At 43.7% G+C, this 27,014-nt stretch overlaps 2 protein-coding genes across 11 annotated transcripts; both read right to left on the minus strand.

The window, feature by feature from the left end:
- Window positions 1-8,983: 8,983 nt before the first annotated feature.
- LOC119269633 lies at window positions 8,984-14,002 on the minus strand. Of its 4 annotated transcripts, none has more exons than XR_005133675.1 (5): window positions 13,370-13,994; window positions 12,764-12,941; window positions 10,868-11,323; window positions 10,046-10,110; window positions 8,984-9,608 (listed from the first exon to the last, which is right to left on the minus strand). XR_005133675.1 is itself a non-coding variant. In XM_037551505.1 (4 exons), coding segments are annotated over exons 1-3 (378 nt in total). In that variant the 5' UTR covers window positions 13,811-14,002; the 3' UTR covers window positions 10,864-11,323; window positions 12,736-12,915. The 4 variants fall into 4 exon arrangements, 1 of the variants encoding a protein (XP_037407402.1); XR_005133673.1 differs by having other exon boundaries at window positions 12,736-12,941; window positions 13,370-13,992; XR_005133674.1 differs by having other exon boundaries at window positions 10,041-10,110; window positions 12,736-12,941; window positions 13,370-13,992.
- Window positions 14,003-16,032: 2,030 nt separating this feature from the next.
- LOC119269634 (E3 ubiquitin-protein ligase BRE1-like 1) lies at window positions 16,033-27,008 on the minus strand. Of its 7 annotated transcripts, XM_037551506.1 has the most exons (20): window positions 26,799-27,008; window positions 25,687-25,806; window positions 23,835-23,996; window positions 23,666-23,753; window positions 23,208-23,411; window positions 22,931-23,098; window positions 21,938-22,131; window positions 21,770-21,853; window positions 21,180-21,299; window positions 20,905-21,091; window positions 20,650-20,810; window positions 20,486-20,557; window positions 20,248-20,324; window positions 19,760-19,954; window positions 19,518-19,590; window positions 19,354-19,440; window positions 17,122-17,259; window positions 16,841-17,043; window positions 16,590-16,755; window positions 16,033-16,407 (listed from the first exon to the last, which is right to left on the minus strand). In XM_037551506.1, exons 1-20 carry the CDS (start codon window positions 26,799-26,801, stop codon window positions 16,276-16,278), a joined length of 2,634 nt encoding a protein of 877 aa, XP_037407403.1. In that variant the 5' UTR covers window positions 26,802-27,008; the 3' UTR covers window positions 16,033-16,275. The 7 variants fall into 7 exon arrangements, 6 of the variants coding, with proteins under 6 accessions (XP_037407403.1, XP_037407404.1, XP_037407406.1 ...); XM_037551507.1 differs by lacking the exon at window positions 25,687-25,806; XR_005133676.1 differs by lacking the exons at window positions 16,033-16,407; window positions 16,590-16,755; window positions 16,841-17,043; window positions 17,122-17,259 and adding exons at window positions 17,647-17,807; window positions 17,954-18,438.
- Between the last annotated feature and the right edge of the window lie 6 nt (window positions 27,009-27,014).

Consider the following 27,014-nt stretch of genomic DNA (forward strand, 5'->3'; position numbering starts at 1 on the left):
TCAGTGTTCTTCTACCAAGAAGAAGCAAACAGGCTTGGCTATTGCCCAGCGGGTAAAGGTTCTATTGTCCCTAGAAGGGATGTGTCTAGTTTTCCTATTAGTGCTAGTCCAATTCTTCAGTCTGAAACTGTGTGCACATTGCCAAGAGCAACTGTAGCAGAGTTGTCAAATAGCCTCAATTGACATAATAATCGCCGATATGGTCATTTTGGTGTTGGCAGCTATGAAGAAGGTCATGGTGGCTAAGATCAGATGATCGGTTAGACGGACAGGGCCTTGGTGGCGATGGTGTCAGCCAGGTGTCAGATAACTCTCAGAAGCAGCAGTGAGTTTGATCGTCCCGAGAAAAATTTTGTGGGATCCCGGATCCGTCGGCTCATTACCTTCATATTTACGGGATTACCCTTATTTTTGCCGACTCCCCTTTCCCTTGGCGCGAACCAACTTCCGGACGCTTCACTTCTCGCCTCCCGCGCCGCCGCCGCCACCACCACCGCCGTCCCTCCGTCCACCCATGGCTCCCATGGCCGATCATGCTGGCACCGCCCCAACTCCTTCCGCCGCCGCCAACAAGAGGAAGCGGAGGGGAAGCCACCTCGTCCAAGGGAGCCACCTCGTCCAAGGGAGGCAGCCGGAGCGACACCACCCTTTTTTGGCCCCGCCCTGGTTCCACCATCAAGGCCGCGGGCGGGAGGAACAAGACCCCTTCCACCGACCCGTCTGGTGTGCGGGCGAAGACCGCGAGGAAGAAGGCGATTTGCGGGATGGGTTTACGGGATCTGTTCCGCTGGAGGGTTCCCGGTGCCGTAAAAAAGTTTTCTAGACGCCTTTAAACGGTTTTTGAAGGACGAGCGTATACCTGATTTGCTAGAGATACTCTTAGTTGCAACTTTAAGTGGGGAATCGGGGAAGAAACGTTGTAGTCAATGATAAGCGGGACCGGCCTGCAAGAAATTTTTGAGACTACTTTATGAGAATTCTTAGTTGGTGCAGTGCCTCGACAACATTCATAATAGTATGATGCGCTTTTCGTAACTTATATAGTGATCGCACACATGACAACTCTGCTAGAGTTGCTCCAGGAACGAAAGGACAAACAAGAGGAGGATTTGTGGAATGGCCGCATGGTCGTCCGAACTTAGAAATGAGTAGAGTCCATGCCGCTTGCTAAGCTATTCAATTGCTTATGACGCAATGGCTAATAGTCTTATACCGATCAAGATAGGACGACTAATTTAACAGCTAGCTACGGAACAAAGTCGAGCATGTTCTCAGCCAGAAAAAAAAATTGCACGCTGGATTGCCCTACGGGCACTCGCTATTAAATCCCCCTCACCTTGACGGCTTGGCCACGAAAACACTTTTTCACCATCACAACCTTCTGTTTTCATGAGATCCCATCTAGGAGGCTTTTCCAACATCCTGCCGGAGGGGGATTCGATCACGGAGGGCTTCTACATCAACTCTATTGTCCTTCCGATGAAGCGTGAGTAGTTTACCTCAGACCTACGGGTCCATAGCTAGTAGCTAGATGGCTTCGTCTCTCTCTCTCTTCCTCTCTCTCTCTCTCTCTCTCTCTCTCTCTCTCTCTCTCTTTCTCTTTGATTTTCAATACCATGTTCTCCTCGATGTTCTTGGAGATATATCCGATGTAATTTTTTTTTGAGGTGTGTTTGTCGAGATCCGATGAATTGTGGATTTATGATCAGCTTATCTATGAATATTATTTGAATCTTCTCTGAATTCTTTTATGTATGATTTAATATCTTTGTAATTCTCTTCGAATTATCAGTTTGGTTTGGCCAACTAGATTGGTTTTTCTTACAATGGGAGAAGTGCTTAGTTTTGGGTTCAATCTTGCGGTGTCCTTTCTCAGTGACAGTAGGGGCAGCAAGGCACGTATTGTATTGTTGACATCAAGGATAAAAAGATGGGGTTTACATCATATTGCTTGAATTTATTCCTCTACATCATGTCATCTTACTTAATGTGTTTACTCTGTTCTTCATGAACTTAATACTCTATATGTAGGCAGGAGTTGGTCGATGTGTGAAGTAATAATAGTACATGAAGAATCGTTTCGGTCTACTTGATACGGACGTGATGCCTATATTTCATAATCATTGTCTTAGATATTGTCATAACTTGTCGATTTTCTATCAATTGCTCGACAGTAATTAGTTCACCCACCGTATTATTTTCTATCTTGAGAGAAGCCTCTAGTGAAACCTAAGGCCCCCGGGGTATATTTTCCATCATATAAGTTTCCGCTCTACTATTTTTCATCTTATTAGTTTCCAATCTACTATTTTGCAATCTTTTACTTTCTGATCTATTAACCAAAAAATCCCAAAAATATTTACTTTATCGTTTGTTTAGTTTCATCTATCTCTATCAGATCTCACTTTTGCAAGTGACCGTGAAGGGATTGAGAACCCCTTTATCGCGTTGGGTGCAAGTTGTTTGATTGTTTGTGAGGGTATTGGTGATTTGTGCGTTGTCTCCTACTGGATTGATATCTTGGTTCTCTAACCGAGGAAAAATTATCTCTACTTTGCTGCATCACCCTTTCCTCTTCAAGGGAAAACCAACGCAAACTCAAGAAGTACCAGTAGGTCAAAGCTATGGAAATTATTGGCAAAGAATCAAGAACAAATATCACCAAATGATGCCATTCCTTCCAGGCGAACCTTGAAGTCACTTGGGATATCATCAACAAAAATTGTGGCCGTTGGAGTGGGTGCTTGGAGCAAATGCGAAATGCACCTCCAATTGGCGTCACTATTGATGGTTATGTGAGTATTTCTTCATCTTGATGTCTTTGGCCGTGTTGATATGAAGAGTATGAGCTCATACTTATCTCAATGTTTGTGTGTAGGATCGCATCGCCAATGAGTACTACAAGCAAACCCCGGGCATCAACGGTCGGTCGTTCAATCTTCATCATTGTTGGCGATAGCTCCGGGATAGTAAGAAGTGGAGGTTGAGAGGCAAAGAATGTCCCCCAAAGAAAGGCATCAAATTCAAAGATAAGGATGATGATGATAATGATGATGCACCAAGAGGAGGAAGAATCAAAGACAAACTGGATGGAAACAAGAAGGAGAAAGCAAGAGTCAAGAGGACAGCCAAGGCAATCACTTTGAGGGATCAAATTGGTGAGATGGTGAAGATGAAAGAGGCATTGTTATCCAAGCATTGGGATGCTAAAGTGGCCATGGCCACGAAGAAAGATAAGCACGAGGAGGAGAAGTGGGAGAAGTTGTGTGCCTTCGAGGAGTGCAAGATCGCCCTAGGGGAGCAAAAGAGGAAGGACGAGAGGACCGTCGAGGAGGACCGGTTAATGATGATGAACCCGAAGGGTATGGATGCAAAGACAAGAGAATTTTAGGAGATGAAAAGAACGAAGATCATGTGCCGGAGGAAGATGGAGCTTCAAAATCTTATGGCCGCTGGTGGTGTTTGGTTTGGAGAGAGTTTTGCTTTCGACAATGTTGGTGGAGGTGGCTTTGGCATGGTGGTGGTGTTGGGTTTGGGGGTGGTGAAGGGTGTGGAGGGCTCAGCATTGGGGGTGTTGGTGCCAAGGGTGGTGGTGTTGGGTTTGGAGGTGGTGGAGGGGGTGGTGGCTTCGGCAATGATGGTGGAGGTGCGTTTGGAGGTGGTGTTGGTTTTGGCCATGATGGTGGAGGTGGGGTTGATGCTTCGGTAAACCATGTGGATGACGGCGGCGGCGGTGGTGCTCGTTCTCTGGTCCAAGTTGAAGATGGTTGTGGTGGTGCTCGTTCTCCGGTCCAAGTTCATGAAGATGATGGTGCTATGGGCGGTGGTGACGATCTTCACAACAATGTGGATGTTGCTTGATTTATCCATGACCGATGATCATTTGAGCATGTTTTGTTTAATCATATATTCGTAAGATTAAACTTGCTATCTCGTATGTTGTGCATGATTTTGGATGTGATGAACTGGTGATGTATATATAATCATTTTCATCTATTCAAATGCAAACACTTGTCAAAATTTGTGCTATGGTTCTTTTTTTGCGGTACCGCGGGCCCCTGACGCGGAACAGAATTCGTAAACACGTCCCTCAAAACATTTGCTAGACAAGTTTACTGGACCTGTTCCACCGGAGGGTTCACAGTACCGCAAAAAAGTTTTACATGCGCCCTTATACTGTTTTTGATGGACGGGCGCATACCGGATTTGCTAGAGATGCTCTTAGTTGCAACTTTAGGTGGGGAATTGGGGAAGAAACGTTGTAATCAATGATAAGCGGGGCTGGCCTGCAAGAAATTTTGGAGAGTACTCTATGGGAACTCTTAGTTGGTGCAGTGCCTCGGCAACATTCGTATTATTACTAGCAAGATGTCCGTGCGTTGCACGGAACATCAAGGTGCATTTATATGAGTAGTTTATCTTATGGGAGATAAGGATGAACGAGGAAATGCCTTATCTGCAAATGTGGAGAGGGGTGCGGCTATCTTTTTACAAACTTTGCCATAATTTTTCTTCCTATGCGTCAGATATATCTCGGACGATCTATATTGCAGGATGGCAGGCACACCATCATCATCAACTCTTTTTTTTATAAGAGTAGAGATGATGCACTCTTCGTAACTTATATAGCGATTGCACACATGACGACTCTCCAAGAACGAAAGGACAAAGGAGAGGAAGATTTGTGGAATGGCCGCATGGTCGTCCGACTTAGAAATGAGCAGAGCCCATGCAGCTTTCCATGGTCGTCCGTTATGACGCAATGGCCAATAGTCTTAGGCCTACCGATCAAGATAGGACGACTAATTTAACAGCTAGCTACAGACCAAAGTCGAGCATGTTCTCAGCCAAAAAAGAAAAAACAGTAGGCTAGATTGCCCTACGGGGACTCACCATTAAAAATCCCCATCACCTTGGCGGCTTGGCCTCTAACTACAATCGGCCCGCGTCACTGTCTGCCCTCTCAAGAGCGACCGGCAACCACGCCGCGAATCTTTTGACAAACTGTTCACAAATCACCGCATATACAATGAAAGATTTTGAACGCTATCTCAGACGCTTCTGCGGGCTGCGACGACCGACCGACTGCCATGTGTGCTCTGTCGGGGTGGGCATAATTACACGAGAGAAGGCTTGCAGGTGATGAAAATCTTGTACCGCATGCAGTGCGGCAGAAGCAAGCGGCGGAAAATCGATGCGGTCTCGAGTGCTTGGACTCCATGGGTTGAGCGTCCGTTTTCTCTTGATGTCCAATGATGGTGCCGGTGGAGAAGAGAGGCCGGGGGTCGCTCGAGCGGACGGCTCCAACGGGCAAAGCACCAAGCAGACGACTGATGGGGGCCTTGGCGCGCAGCGTGATGGGAGTCCCCGCGCCACACGACCCGAGCGTGCACATGGGCCGATCGGTGTCTGTCGAGCGTCGCGGTCTGGGATCAAACGGCCAGGATGCGCGGCCCGTGCGGTGCGCTACAGGCGCACGGGATGGGATGGAGATGTCGGGGTGGCGGGGTCCCTCCCTCCGTCCGTCCGTCGGACCGTGACAGAGCATCGCGCGTGTGGACGAACATCCGTGCGGTGGGCGCCCGCCCTCGTGCCCATCGTCGTCCCGCCGGCGACGTCACTGTTGCTGCGGATCAGCGATGGGGTGTCACCGTGGAGCCGGCGACCGGGCGTCCATCTCCCGCTGTTCCGCGATGGCCGGCTTCCCGGAAGGAACGAACGAGCGCCAGCCTCGCCGCGGCGGGCCCAAACGAGCGCTGGCCGCATGGCGACGGGATCCCCCGGCCCAGACGCTGTCTCGCCACTCGCCAGGCAGCGAGTATAGTAGAGTAGAGTACGACGGCAGCGGCACAGTGCGAGCCGGATACGGCATGGGGAGCCTGAGAGCCACTGTTGGCCTGCGAAAGCAAGGCGCACGAGCAGCACAAGCAGCAGCAGCAGCAGCGACGACGGATCGGTCGACCGATCTGGGCAATCATGGCGCCCATTATTAACGGGGTTTTGGACGGGCACCGGCGGATTCTGCCGCTCAACCATCCCCATCCGGCCCACCCACAGCAAGCTCTTCCCCCATCTCTGACTGAAGACTCTCTCCGACGATGCGTCTCGCAGCTCTCAGGAACAGGCTGGTGCGGCGTGGCGCACGGCCTGCCTGCCTGTCACGAGTAAACAAACCACAAGTGCAGCGCTTTGACCTTCGGGCTCCCGGAGGGGGGTTTTCACCGTTTTCTAGGGTTTTGGACTTGGAAAAACCTGGAAAAAGGTCTGGGGCGGGGCTAGAAAGCGCGCCTTTGTCCTTTTGGAAACTTTTGGAAAAGCGCCGCGTTTCTGCGCTTTCTGATGTGCAGCTGTGGAGTCGGGAGTGGGGCTCCGGATTCAGGTGGCAGTGGAAGAGGCACGCACGGTGTGGTAGCAGTAGGGGTACCGAGGAACATGATCGGGATGACAACAGTGGCCGTCGTTTCCAGTCGAAGCCGTCGATCCGTCCTAGGAGTGCTTCTAGGGGGCATCGGGCGAGTGAATCTGAGCTGTGATCATGGAGGCGATGATGGCCTCGGCCAATCCAACCCGGTGGCGGGGCTCGTCGGGACTTGCGGGCGGCAGACACTGCGTCCTGACGTCGACCGGCATCTATTCCCGTCCATCCGCACCGCACCTAACCTAACCTGAGCCGGCGGGCGTAGCGGTAGCGGTGGCTACTTCTCACTAATTGATCCCCTGCCTTTCATTCCCCTTATCTCTTCTCTTTACTCTTTATTACCGCCCATGTTTCCTACTGGTGCTACGCTAGCTCTTCAGCTAACGTGAAGGAAACAGCTGGCTTTCTACTTTCTAGTAGATGGGTATATATATCAGCAACTACCTAGAGTAATGTTCTGCTTTGATGAGGTCTCTTCGATGCAACATATGCCATATTGCCTTTCCTGCCAGGATAGTGTTGCCTTTCACTAAGTCTGGTTTGGCATGATGTTATGTTATGATGTTAAGACAAAGGTTTAGGCACTGTTCGGCAACCGTCCACTCCCCCACTGCGGAGTGGAGCGCGTGGAGCGCCATTCTAGCCACTCCTCAGATTATAGCTGCATGCCACTCCGCTCCGGAGCGGAGTTGGGGAGTGGGAGGGAATCCGAACGGGGCCTTAGTACGGCAGCGCGAGGCCAATTCTTGGGATACGTGAGGTGTAGTCATTAAATTTCAATATGAACATACTACAGTCTACCTTCAGAGTCAAGAGAGTACTATTCTTCCTTTTTCTTTTTTGAGGTGATTTAGTACTGAGGCTACGGATGTGCTATTCTAAATGGGCTCACATCTTAGCCCATTTGTTACCGGCCTGTTTTTACAACAAAATGGCCAGCACAAAACGGGTACGTGATCGCCTGAAAAGAGGTAATAGTGGGCCACCATATCAGCTCTTCGCTGCATTCGCTCGTTCGCTACAGTTGCTTGTCATTCTTTTTTTCTTCTTTTTCTCGTTTTAAAAATTTTATTTTTATTTTTGAACTGAAAAATATCATACTTACTTCAAGGAAAATGGAGAACTCAAAAAAACTTAATGGGGTGTAATTGTTTTGCTAGCGTAACTTAAAAAATGTTGATAGCTTTAAAAAAATGTCTGTGTCATTTTAAAAATGTTCACCCACTTAAAAAAATCTAAAATATGTTTAAAAATGTTAAACGTGTTTAATATTTTTTCCTGATGCATATAAAAAGTAGACATCGAAGCTTATATTTAGAAAAATGTTAATCATGTATATGAAATATGTTAAACATGTATAAAAATATATTTTAGAAATATACCACACATGTAAAATGCGTATGAAAACAATTGGCATCAAAACATATATTTGAAAACAAAATGTTATTAATGTATTTGAAAAATGTTAAAATGTGTATAAAAATGTTTGGTTTGTATACAAAAAATTTACAATGTGTACGAAAAAAGCAGACATAAAAATTATAGTTAAAATGTAATCATGTATATGAAAAATGATAAATATGTATAGAAATATTTTTAAAATACATACAAAATATGTAAAATATGTATGAAAGCAATAGGCATCAAAACATATAATTAAAACGAAATGTTAATAATGTATTTGGAAAATGTTAAAATGTGTAAAAATATCGTTTCATATGTATACCAAAAATGTACAATGTGTACGAAAAAAGTAGAGATCAAAACATATATTTTAAAAATGTTAATCATGTGTATTAAAAATATTTAGATGGCTGCTATAATGTATTTAGATGGAAGAAAACGAGTGAAAAAAAAGATGAAAAAGAAAGGAAAAGGTAAAAAAAATCCTTAAAAAACTAGAGCAGAGCAAACTATAGCGACACGAACAAGTTGCACTAAGGGGCCATATGCCCGCACTTTTCAGGCGAGATGGCTGCTATACTCGCTGTAAGCGAGATATAGTATTCGCGGCACAAAATGTCACCAAACTGGAATCCTCGTGAAGAAAATCCGATGGCACAAAAGGATCGCCCTAAAATGGTTCAGGCCTGTTACTTTTTGTGGATGCATGATTCATACCGTTTTGCCTCTATTCTTCGGTATGAAGAATTGGATATTCAAAATGCACAACTCCTATTCTACCGTTTTGATTCATACTTGGTAGTTTTGTTGCATGCCTCTAAGTTTCTCTATTTCACGTACGACTAAAATTCCTCAGAACTGCTTTATAGCCATCATTATTTTTCAGTATACCTAAGTATTTCATATTTTTGAAGAATTTGTTAAAATCTCTCATTCACCCCCTTTGTCGATAACTTTGATCCTACAGGAAGAGCAACACGAGAGAAATATCAATGTCAAGAGCCCAAGACAATCGTTACAACTAGATTGACACAGGAGAGAGTTAGCGGCATGATTAACACAACAACCTGCACCTGTTATTCTTGTACTAGCTGAAAACATTTTGAGAATGCCAATACCACTGACAGCCTTGAATGTTTTAAATTTCTCTAAGCTTCTCCATGGATAACGATATATCTCCATCTTCTTCCTTCAGCAGCCAGATCAATTAGAGTGGTATTTTTCGAGGCCAATTGCAAATGCAAAAAAATTAAATGGTAGATTGGGATTACACATGAGAAATGGCAAAGTGCAACAAACTTTGCAAGATTTATAACTGGCGCCGAGCAATCCAGCAGCGGTGTTCCTTCTCGTACACTGCTGAGGGGTCAAAGCTTCCTACTCCCTCCGTTCCGAAATAATTGTCGTTGGGAGTTCTCTCCGACCAGGTGAAAACGTACAAAAGTACATAAATACCCCTAGTTTGAAAACAGATCGTCTTCCTCCTCCATCCGCGAGGCCAGCGCTGCTCCAGGCCCCTCCGTCGGGCTCCTCCAGGACAGCGCCCCTCTTTGCCCCTCGGCCGGGCTCCTCCATGCCAGCGCTCCTCTTTGGCCCTCCGCCAGGCCCCTCGTCGTCCCTGCTTCTCTGTCGGGCTCCTCCAGACCAGCGCTCACCTCCTGCCCCGCCTGGCCCTGGCCAGCGCTCAACTCCTCTACCCCCACCTCCTCAACAGCCATGGCGAGGCCACCAGCGCCTCCATCCCAGCGAACTCCCCTGCTTCTGCTCATCTTTGTGGTAGGCACTCCTGCAAAATTGCTCATGTTACTTTTGGAAATTCAATCAAGAAATCAGGAAGCATGTTAATTGATCATGTTACTTTTGGAAACGTTCAATCATGATCTGCTAGTTTTGGAAACGTTTACTCAAGAATCGGTCAATCAGGATATCAAAATATTTTGGTAATGGAATACTAGCAGTATATTGATATCAAGATCATGATCTGCTAGTTTTGGAAACGCTCACTCAGGAAATCAGTCAATCAGGATATCAAAATGTTTTGGTAATGGAGTAGTGTACACCTGTACATTGTCGCTAGGTGTGGGTACAAAATTACAGTATCTTGAGTGTCCCCACCAACAGAATTACAGTTGAGAAAATTCAGCCAGAGCGAAATTTCAAAACAGAAAGACCAGTCACAAAACAGAAAGTCTTGGTTTGAAAATGGTAGGTAGGTCACCTTACCAGCTTCTCTTTCTTTCTTTCATTTCCATCACCATCACCTTGGCTCGAGTTCTCTTTCTTTCACACTGCCAAAGGAATTCAGTTAGGAGTAACACTAAGTGAATCAAGATTGCAGATGATGTACTGAAAAGGGTGTTGTTTCTTGACAAGAAAAAGCAGAATTGATGTACTGAAAAGGGTGTTGTTTCTGAAACAATTGTCATATTATGAGTTCACCTAAGAAAATTAAACTGGTTTCTGAAAGTTCGAATAAGGTGCACAAAGCCTTAAGATTCAAATAAGATGACCATGACAGTAAAAGCAATATTGACATGGAGTAAACATTAGCACTAATTGAAATGAGTAAACACTAGCAATATTAACAGAATTAAACACTAGCAATATTAACAGGAGTAAACAGAAATATTAGTACAAGTGCCATACTACTGCAAGTGCTAAATCTGATTTGGTCTTTTTGCAAGCTTTTACTCCTACACTACTCCTAATTAACTGAAGAAGATCTTGAACTAATGTAAGAGAAGAGAAAAAGAAGAGAGAAGCAAGAGTTCAGTTAATTTTAACTGAAAAAGGATTCAGTTAATTTTACTCCTACACTAAATCTGGAATACTCCTACACTAAAGTACTTCTAATTAACTGAAGAAGACCTTGAGCCTTTTAAACTACATCAGCAGCAGTATACAGATAAGCAATCATTTTTATGCTCTGCTCATTATCTCCGGACAGAAAATTACTCATCGAACTACAGTACTGGATCAAGAACTATTCATCGAACTACAGTACTGGATCAGAGAACCCAAAGAGTTGCGGAGTGAGGGACTCACCGAGGTAGAATGTCTTGCCGTAGGCGTCGCCAAGGCGGCCCCAGCAGAGCCACCAGCGGCGCCTGCCCGCATCGGCCTCCCGCGCAACATTCTGATGCAGAGGCCAGGGGTTATCCTCCTATTCAAAAAAAAGTTAAATACTCAACTTGGTACAGGCAACTTAATTTACTTGAATTCAGGGTACATGCAACTTAACGAAACCATCAACTTGGTATAACTAATATAGCACCACAGGCAACAACTGATTATGATTAAGTTGGGGTATACTCCAGTTAAAGTTGGAGTACATGAGTATTTGACTGGAAGACAAGTGAAGCTACAACATTGTACTCCAGTTAAATCAGGATACAATAAGCTTGAATTTCAGGATACAGTAAGCTTGAATTGCCACAAACTGTCCATCAGCAAGCTGTCCTTTGTACACCTCAGCATGCCGTCCCTTTTCGATCAAATTATCTACAGAAACATTGTACATTCAGTTTTCAGGCAAAAATGTTTTGAGATAATTAAGATACAGAAAACTAATTATGGCTGGTAATGCTTCATTAACCTAGGAAACTAATTATTGCTTTGACAGTAAACAGACAGCAATTGACCATAACAATATTGTCATTCTTGCTTTGGCAGTAAACAGACAGCAATTGACTAATTCTTGCTTTGACAGTAAACAGACAGCAATTGACAGTAAACAGACTGAATTTATATGTTCTTCTTCTTCTTCTTCTTCTTCTTCTTCTTCTTCTTCTTCTTCTTCTACTCCTACTTCTACTTCATGTATTTTTACTCCATGTATTTTTTTACTCCATACTCCATTTATATGTGTAGAAGGGGAGCCTTGGCGCAGTGGTAAAGCTGCTGCCTTGTGACCATGAGGTCATGGGTTCAAGTCCTGGAAACAGCCTCTTACAGAAATATAGGGAAAGGCTGCGTACTATAGACCCAAAGTGGTCGGACCCTTCCCTGGACCCTGCGCAAGCGGGAGCTACATGCACCAGGTTGCCCTTTACTCCATTTATATGTGTAGTAGGAGAGGAGAGGAGTGAATTAGAGAAGAGTATGTGTCATAATCCATAATCCTTTAGTTTAAATTAATTAAAGAAAAGGACTTGTTGTTGTTGCTGCTGTTAAAGGAAAGGACTAGGAGAGGAATATGAGAGGAAAGGAGTGGAATAGAAGAGGAGAGGAGTGGAGTGGAATAGGAGAGGAGAGGAAAAAGTTTAATTTAATTTTAACACAAAAGGTTTAATTAACAGAAAGGTTTAATTTGAGTAAAAATGTTTAATTAACAGCAAGAAGATGCTCCTACAGAAGAGGAGTAGAAAGTTGCAGTTAATTAACTGAAACTACTCCTGCAGAGAAGATACTGAGAATCTGAACTACTGTTAATCCTCTTATTGCAAGCCAGCAAATGTGCTCACTAAATGGAGTACTCTCTCTCAAAATTGAACATTGGCATGTGTAACACTGTACTCCTAGCAAATGTTCTCACTAAATGGATTTTTATTTTCAGAACACATTGGTAAAACTGAACATTGGTAACAACTTGAACATTGCTAACACTGATTTTCATTGACAGAAGCAAACAATGGTCATGTAGACATTCAGAAGTTAGGCAATTCAACTCGACGGTGTATACAAACAACAAGGAAGTGTTCATCTAGCACATTCAGGTGGAAACAAAATCACAGGACAACTTAAAGCTGGCCACCATGGTACCTCTCTCTCTCTCTCTCTCTCTCTCTCTCTCTCTCTCACACACACACACACACACACACACACACACACACAGAGCAGAGCAAACTCAGAACTGAAATGCATTTTTGCTCTCACAAAAGAAAAAGAGAGGGAGGACGGCAAGTGAGGCTCACATTGCATCGCAGTTGAAGTAGGACTCACTGGTGATTTTCAATCGGCGCCCACACCACCATGGTGTTCAGTCTCCTCCTACTGCCACCGTATGGTCTCGACCTGGGTGAGCTCGGCCTCCACGACCCCGTGTCGCGCCGTGGTGTGCTGCCGGACGGCGAGCACCCGGCAGCCCAGGCTGCTCACACCGGCGTACGGGCTCGGCGACCTGACGGACAGTCACAAGAACAGAAGCAAATTCAGAGCCTGCAACAGATGCACAAGCAGCAGCAGCAGTGCACAATAAACACACGAGCACAATGAACTCCAGATAGTCCTAAACTTTTATTCCATTACTGAACACTGCAAGGTGATGTTCTGAAAGTTTAGGAGTAGTAACCATTTTAAGCCAAAGGCACAATGAACACACGAGCACAATGGTTACTGAAATTTATCATAAGCAGCTGCATGCATCATCTACTCCTAAACTTCCAGAGTACACGCCCTACAAGCCGCCCTACAAGCAGTAGTACTCACAAATTTACAGAAATTTATCCAGTGCACTCCTAAACTTTCAGAGTACAAAACTTCATGCATCATCTCCGAAATTTACAGAAATTTATTCAGTGATGTGCAGGCCAGCGGCGGGTAGGTTACCTGATGTGCAGGCCAGCGGCGGGCGTGAGGTAGTCGGAGACTCCTTCTTCGGCAACGTCGTCTCGGCATCCCACATGGCGCGGTCCTCGCGGGACTGCACGAACCCGTCGCCGGCGGTCCAGCTCGCCGTGGCCGCGTGGCTGTGGCTGCTCCTGTCGGCCAGTGGCGTGCTGGCGGACGGCGGCAAAGGCACGGTGTGCCTGTGCATGGGCCCGCAGTGCGTGCCGCCGTGCCCTGTCCCTGGGACGCCGACGCCGACGATGTCGCCTACGCAGTTCCCCTTCTGCCCGCAGCGGCCGCCGGCGGTCGTTCCCTCCCCCCTCCGCAGCGAGCCGGAGATCCCCGCCACCCTGAGGAAGGTGGAGCAGCCGCGCTTCAGATCCAGCCGCCGGAGTAAAAATTAAATCTTGAAAAGGGAGAGGCGACGACGTGTGGCAACATGGAAAGGCGGCGACGACGCGAGAGGGAGAGGCGGAGGCGCTGCGTGCGGGGTAGAGGCGCCGGCGACGCGTGCGACGGAGAGGCGCCGGCTGCGGTGAGCTAGGGGTTCGGGAGCCAGCGAGCGAGTGGCTGAGCTGAGCGAGAGAGGGAGTGGGAGGGTAGTTTCGGAAACGACAGAAATGTCGTAACGCGATGGAAATTGCACTAGAAACTCCCAACGACAATTATTTCGGAACAGAGGGAGTACTACATTGCATGGAATATGTAGGGATTTTGTTACTAGTCGGATGCAGATATCAATGTATTTTTCAGGTACCCAGTGATCTTTCGTACTACAAGAACGGTGTGGGAACATATAGGCTGGAGTATATAAGCTAGTGACTAGAGTCGCGAGGTGAAAATAATCCTGCCAGGAGCTACAGACTACTACAATGGAACCAAAGATCGTCTATATCAATCTCACCTTCCTCTTCATGTCATCTTTCTTCTGCCTTTTCATCACCTTTGTTGGCCATTCAGCGGCAAGCTTTTGGAGTTCTTCTTTCACGAATGGTTTCTTCTGATCAGGCAGGTGCTACATGCACTCAAAAGTTGTCATCAGGCAAATGGGCGATTGCATAAGAACTGACTAACAGCTCTTTTGGCATCAAGATTTCCTAGAGTTGTGAAAATATTTGTACAAACTCAAAAAATGCCAATAATAGCATGAGATAGAAAGGCTTCAGGAACCACCAAAGATGGTAGGGAATTAAGAGTGACGAAGAGCCAACAAATATCTAGCAATTGGAATTATGCAACCAACCCTGTGAAGGAGTTAATGGTGGCAGAGGCATTCTCTGGCTTGCGTTCGAACAGAGACCCCTGCAATAAGACAACTCATAATGGGTCTCATACAGTCATACTATAAGTAATTAATACAGTTTTATGTTAAACATGATGGGAGTGTAACATTAATGTGAAATATTAAAAGTTACAGAAGTGAACAAAATCCAGAAGTAATCAATACAGTTTTATGTTAAACATGATGGTAGGAGCAATTACCTTTGCACATGCATAACCTGTTGTAAGAGTATAGTGTTTCATAGATTTGCCTCTCAGGCTATTTTTCTCTCGAAACGGAGGTATAGATTGAGTCTCCTGCAGAAGCACAAATATATTAGTAAAGCATTTTTCACAGAACAAAACCTTGTACTAACTACAAAATGCGAATGTTTAGTTTAAAAGTTTAAACAGCGACAGCAAATCTACAATTTGACTGCTAAACAACCAAAAATGGTTATTATCAGAGATAACATCAAAACCCAAAACTAATAGAAACATTTATCTAACTGTTGTGGTGGACATTTTCTCATGCATGTGCATGCTGAATGCTTACATGTTGAGAGAAATGGAAGGTTAATGGGTGCTAGCTATTTAGATATAGAAGATTTTTTGCTGCTTTTAGGCCCAGAACAACAAGGCATCTCCAACACAGCTAGGTTTAGGCTTAGGTTGACTGTTACACTATAATTTTCATAAGAGTAAAACTGCTATCTGCAGAAACAAATTAAAACTTTGCGCTCTCCGCAACAACAAATTAAATCTCTGCTCTCAGCAAAGAGAAAATTATGTGTTGATATCTGCATCAAAAACCATAGAAATTCCTGACGATGAACACATCTGAGGGAGGAGAAAACAAGGAAAACCCTGAACACGTCCAAGGGAGGAGAAAGCAAGGAAGCACGCTGCCGCCATCTTCTCCGAACCGTTGCGCTGCCTCCACCCCTCCCACCTGAGCCACCGCTGCCTCATATTCATGAGCAAGAGGGTTAGGAGAAGTGCCTTGGTTTTTTCTTTTGGCACAACATTCAGGTAGAATTCACAAGATGTAGGGGAGAGGATTTTACCCCGGTGGAACCCGATGGTTTGGGAGGGAATATGCGAGGTGTAAACCCAGCCAGATTTGTAATGCTGACAGAAATTGAAGAGGTTGTTCGACCAAGTTTCGGGCCCGGTCCAAACCAAGGCAGGGCTAACCAAACAGGGCAAAGGGGGAAATCCCACCGGGAGGGATGCCGCGGCACGGGTAGCGAAAGGTGCACACATATGCGCCTTAGATTTTCCAAGCATGCAATATATGGTACTCCCTCTATTCCATATTAGTTGCCTCTGATATAGTACAAACTAATATGGAACGGAGGGAGTATATTTTTGCATTAACCCCCTTTCCTTGACATGTCAAATAGTAGAATAATAAAATGTATATGCAAACTAAGACTACCAGCTATTTCATCAACAAGAAAATTACAAGCTTTACAAAGGAGCGGCAAGCCACACTGGCATAGCACAAGCCACGGGCATTGTGCCTGCAACCTAAAGTATGCTATGGGTCCTCTTTGCATAAATTTGGCAAGATAAGCTACATTTTCCACTGAACCAAGCAAGCGGCACTTCAGTAACTTGTCCTAGATGACCCCACTGCAGCATCATATATAAATCGGCTTCACATCATTGGCCCCAAAGCTTAATCCACAGGAAGGACATCTTCGCTGGCGGTTTCGAAGCAACTTCTGTATACAGTCATTGCAGAAAAGATGGTAGCACTTGGTGATCACGACCTAAACGGCACCGAAGAACGAGTTGTCAGATTTGATATGGTGGCCAAGGTTATACTCCCTCCGTTCCGAATTACTTGTCGCGGGTATGGATGCATCTAGATGTATTTTAGTTCTAGATACATTCATTTATGCAACGAGTAATTTGGAACGGAGGGAGTAGAAATGAAGGCAGCACTATTCACCTCTTTCTGTCGGTCGCGGCAGACACCGCACTTCAATATTCCCCTGTACTCATTGACCTCCTGATGAACCTTTTCCAACAACGACGAGGCTTCTGTCTTCACTCTAAGAGAACTAGCTTTCCTTGACATCGATTCCAAGTCATCCTCAATTCTCCTCTTACTAAACCTGGAAAACATCATTCAACTTGTGACACGAAGAAACTTGGAAGTCACATGGAGTATGGAGAGAATAAATCTCTGTAAACAATTACCTATCCTTCTCTAGTTCTACAAGCAACCCAGCAACTTCTAGTCGATTCCTCCCAACCTTGGCTTGTACTTCATCCATTGACGGTCTCAATTGTTGAGCCTCTCCCTGTAGATCCACCAGCTTTCGTTGAGCATTGCCTGAAGATACAGAATGTCGCCGTCCATCCTCTGAAAGTCTCCCTATCTGCTCTGACCAAACTTTTAACTGCAAATGGGCAAGGAAAAACATGCGTTCAGCACTCCCTAAAATATGATGTTCTCCCTTTTATGCGTTAAAATTTACCTTGTCGTCTAACTGGGCAACTTTATCTTTGTAGAGATTCATCAAGCTCTTTGCCTGCCGTAAATTCCTGTTCAGGTTGCATACCCCTAAATGCAAAGTATCCTGTGCCTGTTTCACCTTAACGCCTTCCATAAAGATCTGTAGTACCATGTAATCATAAGATGGTGCAGTACAGGTCACTGTTCAAAAAGATTCTTATATTTCTATCTCCGACAAATAAAGATAAACATGACTCTAGAATGACCATGGTCGGTTTTTCTTGTGAAAGCTATGCTGATTAATCAGCCAAATATGCGCACACATTAATAATTTGAAGTTTTCTACACAACTTCAGTATGTAGCAGTAGCACCACACCTTCTCTCTGTTGTATAACCGTAGCTGTCATTTGTTGCTGAACAGAAGTTGGGAATGTAGGCAGACTGACTACAACAAAAACATTACTTATTTTCAAGATATTGCTCCATCCAACTTGAGCATGTGTTCACCATTTAGACAGACCATCATGCCAGTTCGACTATTCAAGCAAAGACCATCATACCAGTCAGTAAAAATAAAGTGATAAAATAGTATGTTGCAGAATAGTCGAACTGACTAGCTGGCAACAAAATGACATGGAAGATGATGTTGCCAAAGAAAATGGAACAGATTCTTGTGCTTTTGCGCAAAGTATGCCAGTTTCTGCTCCCTGCACGACCAAATCAAGAGTCATCATTGACCTTTGCTTGTGTTATCCATCTACTCCCTCCGTTCCGATTTACTCGTCGTGGTTTTAGTTCAAATTTGAACTAAAACCACGACAAGTAAACCGGAACGGAGGGAGTATTACCATACCAGTTTGTCACATCAACAAGAGATTAGCACTAATCCCACAGTCGCAGCATTGGCATGTTACTTCCATAAAAGACGATTGGCACAGGAAGGATCAGTTCCTTAGAAATAGATATAGAAAATAGCCAATTGTATTGGAGACTTGGACTCACGGCCTTGTCTCAGTCAACCCCCTCATCTTGCCTTTTATTTCTCCAGCCACCTAGATTTATCTCAGTCTGGATCAAAACCCACTGCCGAAGTGGCCTGGAACTGTCTGGGTGCCACTGGTTATTGGCTCAAAGTATATATATCGTTTGCATCTCCTCTTTTCTCCCATCTTCCTCCCTCCTCTATCCTCTTCTCTTTCTTGTCTGCCTTCCTCTCCAAGCAGTATGGGAATGCTTTGGATGCCATCCTAGCGCGTCTTCTCCCTTACAGCTGCTGCAGATCAGAAGGAAGCGGCATGGAGAAGGGTAGGCTACACAGATGGAGAGGCAGGCAATGTCCTAAATTTTCAAGCAGAAGGAAGGTGAGCATGGTGATTCACGGCAAGGCATCAACTCAAGTAGTGATGCTGACAGCTTTGGTTAGGGCGGGGTCAATGGCCTCGAGGAATTGACGAGGATACAAGATGTTTATTGTGTTTTCCTGGTTCAAAAAGCAAAGAGGAAGGATGCCACACTAATTCTGCCACACACACAGGGTCCACATGGCTGGCATTGGGGTGGTGCATATCTATACCAAACCGAAAAACCAAACCAGAAAAAACCATGCTGAACCAAAACAAAAGGTTTGGTTAGTCCAGTTTTGTAAACACAAAGGAGTTAGCGGACTGGGCCAGCGAGCTTGTATTCAGCTTGTAAGTGGTCGTGCGTGCTCATGAAATCAAGCCTAAGTTGATACTCGCAGAAGGGAACTTGAAGCCTGCTATTTGGTTATGTGTCTTGAAAGTTTAGTTGGTTATGATCTTATCCAGGTTTCATGTTGGTTATACAAGCACAATTTGAGTAATTATCCATGCTCAAAACAGAATTCTGTTGAAGTTTAGTACCAATATGTCTGGTTTCAACAAATAAACCAGGGGTTTAATCCGCCATGCTCAAAAGAAAAATATGATGCTCCAGCTCTACTTTTTTGTTAATCTGATGTCAGGAGATTATAATGCTCTGGTGGGTATCATGACAAAATTACCATTACCGACATGAAACCTGGATAAGATCATGGTGGCAATCTAAACCTTCTAGTTGCATATTTAAGTTACTGTTGGCATGTAGTTATGGGAACTGAAGTAAAAAACAAGCTTTAAGTGAAACCAAAGTCATCGTGAACATAAGTGGGTGGTTTAAGATTACACTAATTAATGTTGAAGACAAGGATACATCAACATGAACACAGAACAGCAACTGAGTCCATAAAATTACCTTTGTATTGTGGTCATCTCTCTCAATAATTTGCTGTAGCAATTGTTGATTTTGTGTTTGTATATCTTCATATGCTTGCCCAATACTCTGAAACGTCAAAAATTAAGCATTTCTAGAATGCTGATTTTCTGTATTTTTTACAAAGATGTAGAGATGAAACATACCTCAATCTCTGACAGGTACGCTTCACCTTCTTCATGTTTTGATTTCAATAATTCAGATAAACTACCAATATCCCTGTAACGCACAGGAAATTCACCAGTAAGCACCTTTTTCACCAGTAAAAATAGATGACGTATCCAGCTTCTGCCTACTTCAACACATGTGATGTCATATCACAGCAAAGTGTAGAGATTCCAAATATCCAGTAGAGAAACTACATCGGATAAGTATAAATAAAATGTACCTTCTGGCACTCTCCATCTTCCCCCTTAATTCAGCAATCTCAGCTTCACCACTTGCTAGTCTCTGCTGAGACATTGCTTCAGCTTCAATGGCTGCCTTAACACGCCGTTCTAGCCTACTCTCATCAAGAGAAGATTTGAGGCTATGGACATGAGCCCATTCACAATATTCTCTATCTTTGGACTCCAGCAAATCTCTGTCACAAAACAATAAGGGGTGGACATCAGAACAGTAGAAGTTTGTTTTAGTAGGACAACTGAATTTGGTACGTACTCCCTCTGTAAAGAAATATAAGAGTGTTTAGATCACTAAAGTAGTAATCTAAACACTCTTATATTTCTTTACGGAGTGAGTAATAAACAACGTTTAAAAGCTCAATACATTTTTTCGGATGATCTGGTCTCTAGACTAAATAGGAGAACAAACATAGTGGAACACGATAAATTTTAGAAGTAGTTTCATGAAAGATTTCTGCTGTAATAAAACCACCTTGAATCAGTAGAATCGCGTTTATACATTTCCACAAAGAGCTTCAACTCGCAATTCGTTTGCCTTAGTTCACAAATCTACACAGCATGTGAATTCAATGGTTCAAGAATTCATAAAAACAACATGAACGGAAATTAAAGAAACTAACTAAAACAAGCCATTTCCTGATGGCTGGTGAAGACAATAGAATCCAAAAAAAAAAAATCTAGTTAAATCAGCAATTTTTTAGTATCGGTACCCTGGATCGTAGATCCCTTATCTCAGATCCAGCATGAGCAGATCTACATAATGATTCGTTGATAGTGTGCTCCTGTAAAGCACAAAATGAATAGCTTGAATTTAACTGAAACAGTCACAAAACACTCATAAACTTCTTCAACAAGCTCGTAAAAAGAAATTTACCTTTCTAGCCAGAATATCAGAAACAGAGTGAACTTCGGCTCGCAAAGAATGCAATTCTGAAGCATCATCCTTGTACTTGGATAATTCAGTTTGCATGGCACCCATTTCTCCTGGCAGTGATGACACCAGCGCTTTAAATTCTGATATGATTTGGTTCCGACCTGAACATTGAAAGTGTTTACTTATTTATATTTGGATATGGCCAGAAGAGAATAACTCAATGCTGTTAGCAAAGTCAAATAAGAATCATCATACCAGGTTCTCTCGAAGATTCTTCAAGTTTCAGCGCAAGCATATTCTTTTCATCAACTACTTTCTGCCGATTCTGTTCTAAAACTGCAATGCTTGACTCACAATTCAGAGATACCCTATGAGGAATTCCAGACAGATCAACTTTTACATTAACTTCCCTTTCTTGCCATATCATTTTATCCTTATTGACCTGAAAAGGCAAGTAGAAGCTTAGCCAAACATTACATAGCTGAGGCTCTTTGCTACATGACATGTAAATTATGCTGAGCAGTGACTACCTGTAATTTCTCTAATAGTGTTCGGCAGTGGTCCAACTCTGCTTGTGACTTTTGGAGTTGATCCTTCAGAACTTGGAAAGCTTTTGAAGAAGAAATGCTCTTAAAATCCATCAAAGTGTTCTGGTCATAAATAATGAATTACGAAGGTGAGGCTTGCAAGAATATTTTATGAAACACATCTTTCTTTACTCTAAGATTGACTCCAACGTGGAATCTCAATTAAGCCATGTTATCATTGAAATAGTAGCCAATAGATCAAACTCAAAGAAAATATTAACCTCAGATAAAATAATTAAACAATGCTTGATTAGGCATCTTTTAGTTGAGAGGATGGAAAATCAAAAATATAGATTTTGTAAAAAAAACATCTCTTTTTGAACGTCTGTATGTCACCCTCTGGAGACTACAGATAATCTAGGGTTACTTTCGTTAGTGTTGGTACTTGGCAGGAAAGCAAATCCAAAAAAGCTGCAGCAAAGCACAGGTGGAAAATACTAGTACTACATATCACCCCTGGAACAACACTAAAAAAATGTGGAACAGCATTACTTCACTTGGTATTGGCACACCTAAACAAGCCACGTGCAAACCTGGAAGGTAGACAACTTGTTCAAAATTTCAATTCTGTCTTCGTGAAGTCTCCTTATTTCCACCAAACGTTGTGAAATCAGATCCTGATCCAAATAACAGAGCAAGCTACATTAGGTTCAGAGCAAACATAGGCAACACTGGAAGGTAAAAAAAAACTTAATATTTACCATAAACTCCTTGTGACATGCTTCTAGATCCTGCAATTCCTTTTGTTTGTCTCTGACATTATCCTCAGGCAAGCTTTTATTTCCTAAAGTTGGAAATAAGATTGGAGTACCATGTGTAGGGTCTCCCTGTGCTTTGAGGACTGCCAATTTGTGGTTGCTTTCTTCCAACTCAGCAACAGCACTTGCCAACTCCTCTTGAAAAGTTAAAAACATCTCAGTCAAGTCGATTTGACGATCCTTAACACTAGTTGCAAATAACATCATAGGAACATATATACTGTGCAAACATTGTCTAAATAGTTCCTCACGTCTTATCAGTCTGAAGGGCCACTGTGTGACTAGGTTGGTCTAGTATGCAATACGGTTGAAGTGATCCGATAATCCTCAAAAACAAGGATCAGCGTATTATTGTTGCATAAGTACAGAAATCTTAGCAGAACAAAATAAACATTCCTACCTAGCCAGTACATCTCATCCTGGCTCAGTCCAGCATGCAGTGTGCTTCCAGTGAGGGAACCCCCGGCTCTGCCTCTCTTGCATATCCAGACCTCTTTTCCAGTCGCCTCTTTGTCCCAATCCAGCTGAGATCTCTCCATTCCTTCTGATCTCTCTCCAACTCTCTCCTGTCTATTATATATCCTCTCTCGACCCCTCTCGTCCCTCTCATCTCCATTCATCCTCTCTAAACCTTCCTATGTCAATGTCTGACCAGAGGTAGGAAGCGGTAGCAACTACGTGAGGCAAGAACAGCAGACAGGTGAAGAACGTTATGGTGGTAGGAACACGTCGAGGGATTGTCGGTGGGAAGGGATTTAAGGAGAGTGGGTGGTTAGATATTGATAGATTTGGTGGAAAGCATGATGCAGCGGCATATCAGAAGGGTATTGGCAGGTATGAAAGATGTCAAAATAATATATATAATAAGACATTAACAATCTGTCGTATGTAGCCATATCTATGTACGTAAAGCATCTCGTGTTTAAGCAAAGATACCTTTAAGGCGTTTCTGTTCAGCTTTGCTTCGAGCGTTTAAAAATCTCTCTTCGTGGTGCTTCTCTGTTAACCGCCTGTGCTTCAAGTGGAGATCACTAAGTTCTTGTATGGCATCATTAAGCTGTAGTGACAGCTCAGTACCAGTAGTTCGCAGTTCCCTACTACGCTCTGCAGTGAAGAAACAAAGAAAGGTAATGTTACCAAAGGGGTATGGAATTTTCAGTCCTTTAGCTGTAATTAATAAATAAATATTACCAAGGAAATGTGAAGAACAAACCATTTTCAGGTAATGCCGCAAAGAGATCTAACAGCGACTTCTTATTTGCATGCCATGAATCATTTGATGAGAACAATATATTCTGCAGCACATCAGTAGTTGACGAGTGTACATGGTTTTCCAAATGGCAACCTGAACTTTCTGTGGCACCTGTCTCAACAAGTCTGCTAAGGAAGTCCTTGTCTTTTGGGATGCATGCGCCATCTGAATAAGAAATTAGAAACTAAATCTTGTAATATTTGGCACAATATCTAAGTTTAGGATATTTCACAACCACCAACATAAATCAAATACAATAAAGTGCAAGCTTCATAGATTGCAAAAAAAAAAACTTCATGCAGATCCTAACAAGAGTGGAGAAGACACATACACTGCTTCCATTACAACTTTTTATACATGAAGAAAAAAATAATTATTAGCTGACAATCAAATCAATTCAGGTAAGAAGAAAGTCATACCTGTAGACACGTTGCTAGGACCTGCACTGCAAGAAGGATTTTGAAATCCACTTTTGCAAACAGAAGTAGCCTTCAAATCTCTCACAAGCTGTTCAAGTATAGCATTTACCGTAAAGAAAAGGAAGCCTTGTGGTATTTTGCAGTAACAACAAGGTTGGTTTTAGCTTACATGCTCCCAAGACTTGTTAGCTAGATCTTGGGTCTCATGGTGAGCCTTCTGTTTCTGCTTGAGATCGTCAAATTTACCCTCGAGGGCATGGTACTCAAACTTATGGACTGCTAGCTGTTCTGAAAGCTTTTGGTTTCTGTATTTAAGTACAGCGAAATCAAGCTGCCAACCAGGAAGAAAGTTACAAGTTAACACCAAATATAGAAATATAGAGAATAATTAATGAAAATTGCAGTGTAGAAAAGGCACAAAGGAAATCCGGTTTATGAGCACGGCTTGGCAATACTGCTGTAACGAACGATGCAAGAACAAAATCTGCAGAAGAAAGTATGGCAAATAATAGAAGTGCATTAATGATCATATATCTGTTTTGTGCATCCATATGCACGGTGGTCTAAACATCGCAACATACACCAAATAGCAATTTATATCCAATTTTTTGCAAAGGTACATGTTATTGTATCCTCAATCATCTCTCTAAATGCATGCTAGATTTGCTTCCATGGCGACACGGCTTTTACCATATATATAACACCAACCATGTGTTGAACAATTTCAGCAGGACTTTTTAGGTCTAACTAAGGGAGGCAACATGTAAAGTTGCACAGTACACTTTGCAGTGAGATAAAGTTACGATTGACAAATGCAGATTTGACAACTGTTCATGCATATGTCAGTAGGCTGCCCATGCAACGCTCCAAGGTAAACCCTGAATGCAAGCAGGCTGGCTAATCCAGTAAAACCAGATATGCCCAAGGTAAAATAACTTATATTGCGATCTGAGAAGCTCCTGAACTAACCTGGCAATGTCGCTGACCCCAGCTACCTAATGTCCTGGCGACACGGCTTTTACTATATAACACCAATCATGCCCTGAACAATTTCAGCAAGACTTTTTAGGTCTAACTAAGGGAGACAACATGTAAAGTTGTACAGTACACTTTGCAGTTAGATAAAGTTACGACTGGACAAATGCGGATTTGACAACCATTCATGCGTATGTCAGTACGCTGCACATGCAACACTCCAAGGTAAATCCTGCACGCAAGCAGGCTGACCAATCCGGTAAAATCGGATATGCCAGGTAAAAGAGCTTATATTACGATCTGAGAAGCTCCTGAACTAACCTGGCAATGTCGCTGAACTCAGCTACCTAATAAAGGATACAAATAAAATTGAAGTAGCAAGCCTTTACAAACCAGCCTACTGCAAGCAAGCGTGAACTACTTGACAACTTGAAATGAGGAGTGTACCTTCTCGTCGTGAACAATAGCGGACTGCCTAAAGACTCTAAATGAGGTGTATATGTAACAGCGAGACAATTAGGTCTAACTAAGGCAAGAAAAGAAGTTGTGCATCAAACCTTACAGTGAGGTAAAACTGCGGCTGAAAAAGTATGGACATGCAAACCGCTAGTGGGACACGCATGCAAGGCGCAACTGGATTGCCAAAAACCGGCTTAAACAGACATGTAGCCCTAGGTAAAATGACTCTGTGTGACGTAATAACTGTTATTGAGATTTCAGAAGCTCCTATAGATTCATGAACTACCCTGGCAACAGTGGCGGATCTAGGGGTGGGTGGTGGGGGCCATGCCCCCCACAATTTTTTTTTGCAAATTTACTTTTACTAGTGCATATTTATATACATTTATGCCCATTTTTGTGCCGTTCAACCATGATATCCCATCCTTGCCCTCACATTGGCAAGATTCTAGATCCACCACTGCCTAGCAAGGTCGTTGACCTGGACTACCTTATGCACGATCAAAACAGTTGAAGTAACAAGTCAACACACAGTTGCCTACCTTAACAATAGTGAACTACTTAGAGACTTCAAATGAGGCGTATACCTTCTTGTCGTCGGAGGAAGGCGGAAGCGCTGGGCGCTTGGCGGGAGATACAAAGGAGTCAGAGAGCCGCCGCTTCCGATCGGGCTCACCAGTGCTGCCCATAGGTCCAAGCCTGACCAGCTGTCCCGCCTCGTCCAATCCGCCGCATGCGGAGTACACTAAAGTCAGAAAAACCCGAACCAATCCTCGGGACAACACTAGTCCAACCCGACGCCACAACCCAAACCCTACCCGACCATGCGATCAATCAGAAGCAGCAAATTTGTGAGGGTTTGCTCGCGGAACGGAGCCGAGGGGAATTGGTAACTGTACTGTGCGGCTTAATTTGGGATTACAGGGGGTCAGATCGGATCGAGGAGATGAGAGGGTAAGAATTAGCGGTAGTTTGGTGTGCAGTGCGTATGCGTGTACTGTGTGAAGAGTCTAGGCTCTGGGGATTGGAGAGGAAGAGGGAGGGGAGGAGGAAGAGACGGCGAGCGAAAAAAGAGTCATTTTACCTAGGGCTATAAGTCTGTTTAAGTCGGTTTTGGCAATCCAGTTGCGCCTTGCATGCGTGTCCCACTATAATGGTTGGCATGCCCATACTTGTTCAGCTGCAATTTTATCTCACTGCAAAGTTTGGTGCACAACTTCTCTTCTTGCCTTAGTTAGACCTAAAGGGTGAAATTGCATACAACTCAGCAATGTGTGAAAGTGCATACGAGTCAGCAATGCTGGTCAATAGTACAAACGCCACCAAGTTTCCAAAAAGATTAAAATCTATTATGAACAAAAAGGGACATCTTCTAAAAGCGGATCACTAGCCAGTTAGTTCTAATTGCAGATGACTCCTGACTACTAATTCTTGACTGCAATCATGTCATTTTCTACAGCATCTTCTTTTTTTCCTTCATAGGAACAAATACTCTAATTAAGAATAGTGCAAAATAACAGGCAGTATGTAGTGGCATAAGCTTCGCCATGTACCTTTCACCATGAGAATCTATCTACCTAACTATATATGCTTCATATCATTTCCAGAGAGAAAAAATGAGATGTGGCACATTATTTAGCTCTGGCATCAGTCGGAAGATAATTCAAGCAATCTTGTAAAAAAAACTTGTTTCACTCACCATGGGAAAAGCAAACTTCAGGAGGGGATGCAGAGGTGAGCTTCAGGTGGACAGGGAGCACCGAGGCGGATGCAGGGCATTAGGGGAGCGGCGAGACGAAGAGCGCCGTGAGATGGACGGTGCGGAGAGATGCAGGGCGCGGCGAGGCGGCGCCGGGTGGCAGTAGCTGCAGGGGGTGAGGAGAGGCGTGATGAGCAGGTGGAGGGGTTTCTGAAG

Source organism: Triticum dicoccoides, chromosome 3A (genome assembly GCF_002162155.2).
Source record: "Triticum dicoccoides isolate Atlit2015 ecotype Zavitan chromosome 3A, WEW_v2.0, whole genome shotgun sequence".
NCBI lineage: Eukaryota > Viridiplantae > Streptophyta > Magnoliopsida > Poales > Poaceae > Triticum > Triticum dicoccoides.